At 48.4% G+C, this 6,000-nt stretch overlaps 1 protein-coding gene across 1 annotated transcript in view; it reads left to right on the top strand.

The window, feature by feature from the left end:
- Window positions 1-456: 456 nt before the first annotated feature.
- LOC120238451 (guanine nucleotide-binding protein G(q) subunit alpha) overlaps window positions 457-6,000 on the top strand; it is a 319,269-nt gene continuing 313,725 nt past the window's right edge. Inside the window, exon 1 of the mRNA XM_039242176.1 lies at window positions 457-689. Coding sequence (XP_039098107.1) covers window positions 554-689 — 136 coding nt within the window. The 5' untranslated portion in view covers window positions 457-553. The remainder of the gene's footprint in view (window positions 690-6,000) is intronic.

Below are 6,000 nucleotides of genomic sequence, written 5' to 3'. Positions count from 1 at the left end.
GCAAGCCGGGCGGTGGGCGCGGGCAGGGCCCAGGGCGCCCCGGAGCCGTGTCAGGCGGCAGCGAGGAGCGGGCGCGCCGGGCGCGGGGAGCCGTCGGCGGCCGCTCGCTGCGGTGCCGCCCCGGTGGATGTGCTCTCGCCGCCGGGCGCAGGGCTTAGGGGAACCTCCGCGGCGGCGGCGGCGGCGGCGGCGCGTGGGGCGAGGCGGGCCGCCCGTTCCCGGGGAAGGAGGCGCGGGCGTCTGAGCGAGGCCGGGCGCGGCGGCCTTCCCTCGCGCGCCCCCCGAGCCAGCGCCCGCGGCCGCCTCCCGCGCCCGCCTCGCTCCTCCCGGCGGCCCGAGCCGCCCGCTCCCGCCGCACCCCCGGCCCGCCTGGTGGCCCCGGCCCTGGCCGCGCGGCTCCCGCGGCCGTTCCCCGAGCTCGTCCCGGACGCGCTCCCGGGCGGCGGGGGCTCGGCGGCCACCGCCGCCTCGGGGGAGCGAGGGCGGGAGGGTGTGTGTGCGCGCGTGTGAGCAGGGGGTGCCGGCGGGGCTGCAGCGGAGGCACTTTGGAAGAATGACTCTGGAGTCCATCATGGCGTGCTGCCTGAGCGAGGAGGCCAAGGAAGCCCGGCGGATCAACGACGAGATTGAGCGGCAGCTCCGCAGGGACAAGCGGGACGCCCGCCGGGAGCTCAAGCTGCTGTTGCTCGGTGAGTACAGCCCGGGGCCGGCCGCCGCTGGCCCTCCCGCCGGGCCTCCGCGGCCCCCGCCCGCCCGCCGCCCCTGCCCCCCCCCCCCCGGCTCCGCTGCCCTCCGCGGCCCCCGCCCCCGGGCACCCGCGGCTCGCCCCGACCCTCGGCGGGCGCGCCCCCGGCCACTACCTGCACCCGCGCGGGCGCGCGCGCGCGCGCAGCACACTCACACACACGCGCTCGCGCACACAGACACACGCTCACACACATGCGCGCGCGCACACACGCGCAGAGGGGTCGGGGCTGCTCTGCCTCCCCCCCTCCCCCCCGGCCTCGGCCTCGGCGAGTGCCCTTTGGTATCGGCTGTGCCTCCCGGGAGCGCGTTGATATGCTGTGCATCTGCCAAATGACAAATCACGTCGGAGGAGAGGCGCGGGGTGGGAAGGTGGGCAGCGGGGTCGAACTTCCAGTGTCTTTGCTGTGGCGCCCCGTGCCGGAGAGGGGAACTGTGTGTGTGTGTGTGTGTGTGTGTGGCTGGAGGGTGGCGAGCCGAGCTGGGGCACACTGGGGGACGGCTTGCGTGCGGTAGGGTGGCCCGTGTGCATCCGTTACCAGTGCTTTCTGGGGTCTGGGGGAATGGTGGTCAGACTCGCGACTGGATTGTCCATGGAGTAATGGTGAGGGAGCCTAGTGGTTGGCCCTCTAAAGAAAGGGGGTTTATGTATTTCGGGGGGCGGGCAGACAAGCTCAGATGTGTCACACAAGTGCTGCTGCTCTCTAGCCACCAGACCACCAAAAGGAGGGACCCACAAGAGTTTCTTGACCAGTGGCTGGTGACAGGTTTGTTTCTCGTCTGCACCATTCCTTCCAGTAAGAAGGAGGGATAGGGGAGGGTCGTGCTGTGTGGTTGTTGACAGCGAAGGGTTTCTTTTGTCTAATGAGGCAACCCAGATGTAGGCCTGAATTCACAATAGTTACTACTGAAAACCAGTGCAGCCTCTCAATTACTCTCCCGGAAACAAATAGAAACCTTTTGTTTAAAACGGACAGCCTTTTAATATCTTTGGGATCTAGGCTAGAAGGAAAACGGAAAGTGTACAGCCAAAATTTCCCTTCAGTCTCTAAAAAAACCCAACCCAACCGTTCTGTCTTCACACTAAGTTATCAAGAAAAATGCCATTTCTCAAATAGGAATTCTATTGATTATTATCTTCTTAGAGAATATTCAGAATCAAGGATCAGGGTACACATAGGAGCCAGCGTGACCTAACTCTGAGCTATGGTGGTAGGAAGAATAAACAGCTTTGCAGTCACAGGCCTGAAAAATGTCTGCACTTGTGTTCAAGATATTTGCGTGTATAATAAATATGTTTCTCAGACATGTCTGGAAGAAAGAAAGATTGTCAATTCAGATTGAAGAAGCATGCGTTTTCTTTCTTGGGCATTCCATCTCTTGGTTCAAGGAACCAGTTGCCTTTGGGACTGAACTGCTTCGGTACTGGTTCATTTACAGGAGGGAGCAAAATCTAATCATCACAGATAGTTACGAATGGTTAATTCACATGCCATGTTTTATGTCTTCATCTTGAAACCAGATTAGATAAATGTGCACTTGTTTATAAAGAACAGAAGGCAGAGCGTTGGATAAAAGAGGTAGGCTTTAGGGAATGAAGCCAGGGGAGTGGAAAACTGCAATTGGAATATGAAGATTTAAAAAAAAAACAAAAACGTTTTCTTCCTCATTTGGGCCTACTTCTGATGGCTGAATACTGTGTGACTGAGTATGTTGCAAATTCTCAAGATTGAGAAAAATAGGGGAAGAGAAATATGCCTAGAGTGTGTAAGTGCACGACTAAGGGAGACAGCATGCGTTTTAGAGAGACTTAAGAATGGCTTTTCTTATGCCCGGTTTACAGTCTTTGTTTATGTTTAGCTGTGAATACGGCATTTGAGGTCTCTCAAGCCATCCCTGTGACTGAAATGTGACAGCTCTAGGTGCTGGCAGCTGGAGTTGATGGCCTGGGTTTGAAGGTCTAGGAGGAAGACCTTTAGGGAAACACACATATGTGGACATAATTACATACTGTGTACTGAAGTAACACACGATGCTTTAAAAATGCACTGGGAGATACTTTTATGAGAAAAAAATGAAAAGTTTTCCTACTAAAGTGGTAGTAATGGGGAACTTTTCCTCTTTTTAGGTATCTGAGCAGGATTTAATACAGCCTTGTGGCAGCCCCCAAATATGGCGTATTAGAAGTGGTGGAAAGAGGTGACATTAATTCAGCACCTATGTTCGTTAGTGACATTTAAACATTGTACAACTTTTTGTTAGGAACGTAATCCCTAGGCATCACATACGATTTGTTGCAGCTTTGTGATCTAGATAGGTTGCTTTTGTAGCAGAACGAGTGTGATACCTACACTATTTCTACAGTAAATGCTCTGTACTAAATGTAGGTGTGCATGTGTACGCGCGCGCGCGCTTGTGATTTTACAATTTTTTGAGTCCGGGAGAAAAATAATGGTCATCTTGGACCAGGTATCAAGGAGGGCTTCTGCTCCTGGGCCAGCTGCTTTCATGAGTTCACTGAAGCTTCCTTTTCCGAGCTGTCCAAAGGAGGCTATGGGATTTATCCTTTCACGGTTTAAAGATTTGCCGAGATTTTTAACTACTGTATTTAAATTGAGGGATCACTCTTATATTTAAATGACATTTCGGTATAAGATTATTTTCAAAGTAAATTTTATTGGAAGACCTGATGCCATTTTAGTGGAAATGGGTTTATTTGGCAGGTGAACTTTGCACTGTTCACATAACTGTTTTGTGTACTGATAAAGAAATTAGAAAGGGAAAATGGGGGTTGCCTGCCTAGATGAAATATAGCAGTAAAATTGGGGCTGTTTTTGATGCATATACAGCAATTATGACCATGTATTTTCAGATTCTGTAGTACTAATAAATTTTTATTAAAAAAATTTTTTTTTACGTTTTATTTATTTCTGAGAGAGAGAGAGACAGAGACAGTATGAGCAGGGGAGGGTCAGAGAGAGAGGGAGACACAGAATTTGAAGCAGGCTCCAGGCTCCGAGCTGTCAGCACACAGCCCAGCGTGGGGCTCGAACCCAGAGCCGTGAGATCATGACCAGAGTCGAAGTCGGACGCTTAACCGACTGAGCCACCCAGGCACCCCTATATTTTGCTTTTTTTGTTTTTTTTTAAATGAACCCAGAAACTTACCACCATAAAACACCATGTTTAATCCTGAATTCTTGTTTTCTTTCCTATAGTCATTCTCTGAATTCATTTAAATAAGTATTTATTTTCCTTGCCAGCTCAGAGAAAACTTGATAGGCTATGTATATATGCAAGAGAATATTTTAACTTGATTGAAGTTTTATATGCTTTGTAGGTGTAAAGTACATTATATTTCCTCTGATTAATATTTATGAATATTAACTAAATATTTCTTAAAAAAATTTTTTTTTTTTTACAAATAGTTTATTGTCAAATTAGTTTCCACATAACACTCAGTGCTCATCCCCACAAGTGTCCTCCTCCATGCCCAACCCTCCTCCCCCCCTTTAAAATGTTTTTTAACGTGTATTTTGAGAGACAGAGAGAGATGGAGAACGAGCAGGGGAAGGGCAGAGAGAGAGGGAGACACAGGATCTGAAGCAGGCTCCAGGCTCTGAGCTGTCAGCACATAGCCCAACGTGGGGCTCGAACCCGCAAACTCTGACATCATGACCGGAGGCGAAGTCGAGCGCTTAACCTACTGAGCCACCCCGGTGTCCCTAAATATTTCTATTTGTAGTACATAGGTCACACTATTGAATATTAACGTGTCTTTAAGTCTGTGTACAACAAGTGGCTTTGAATCCCTGCATTCAGTCATACTCATGCTGAAAATTTTTCTAGTTTCCCTTGAAAATGTATCTGTTTTCCCTGTTAAATCCGTTCTTACTTTACATGTTTCTAAAAATCTTTACTCTTTAGATCTTAGTCATCCAGTGAGAAGATTTAGCAAACTTTTTTAATTGATTTGATCCTACTATTGAAAGTAGGCAGAGGTTAGGGCAGTCTTAGATGGAAGAATGTATGTTCTTGATCTTCTAACTGAATTACATGTATGATTGTAGATTTTCTTCCTATTCTACACTGGCAGTTTACGAGGTTAGGGAATGTGTCTGTATTGCTCACTATTATAGCCCAACTTGTAGCACAATACCTAACTTATAGAATGCTCTCAGTAAGTATTTGTTGAATGAGTACATTTGCTTATGGCCCTCCTGACAGAAATTGGGAGCATAAAGTAATGAATAAATTATGGAGACACAGGGATATGTAATGTTTTTAATCTGTGGCAGATAAAATCACGATCTTTAAAAAAACTGTATGTAACTCTTTGAGCCAAGTGAAAGTAGGTGCATTCCAGGATGGAAAGTGTTAATATAAGATGTTACATCACACATTGAACCAGTGTATTACAGTTCTGTGCTGGATGAATTTGGGAATGGTAACAGTCATGCGTAAAGTATGAAAGTTTAAAAGGAAAAAAAAAAAAGAGAAACCATTCCATATCTCGATAACTTCTTGTGTGGAAGCTAATTTAACCCTGTCATCTTTTAGTCATATACTTTCTGCATGATACACTCAACAGAGTGAATTGTAAATTCTCCAGAATACAGGTGGCAACAGCACAGATTTTTATGATTTATCTGTACAGTTAAATGAGAACCACAGTGATTAAATACAGAGTTTTAAGAATTGCAGATGGAAGGGCGCCTGGGGGGCTCAGTGGGTTAAGCATCTGACTCTTGATTTCAGCTCAGGTCACGACCTCACAGTTTATGTGTTTGAGCCCCACGTCGGGCTTTGTGCTGACAGTGCAGAGCCTGCTTGGGATTCTCTGTCTCCCTCCCTCTGTGCCCCTCCCCCACGCACTTGTGCTCTCTTGCTCAGAAAATCAATAAACTTAAAAAAATGGAAAAACATTAAAAAGATTAAAAAAGAAGAATGGCAGATGGAATATTTTTAATTGAGCGGTATATATTTGTATTGAAAACTGTACAGTTATGGAGCAGGAAGGCTGGGAATTGTCCGGCAGATTTAGACTGCATGGAGAGTTCATTCATGCAGGTCTGGATAAAAGCGCGACCCCACGATCCCTCTGTAAAGTTCACTGGAGAAGAATGGGGGTGTTGATGGTCTGAGTTAACCTTGAAGTTAGTGGCCCTCTAGGACGGCCATTCAGAACCACAGAAGGCAAGGATCCCTGTACGTAGCCGTAATGGCAGCATCTCCCTGGAAATACCAAACTGTGGC

The sequence above is a fragment of the Hyaena hyaena genome, unplaced genomic scaffold, assembly GCF_003009895.1.
Source record: "Hyaena hyaena isolate Hyena2069 unplaced genomic scaffold, ASM300989v1 scaffold_206, whole genome shotgun sequence".
NCBI lineage: Eukaryota > Metazoa > Chordata > Mammalia > Carnivora > Hyaenidae > Hyaena > Hyaena hyaena.
Note: the sequence above shows the minus strand (reverse complement) of the source record. Positions and strands in the feature narration are given on the sequence as shown.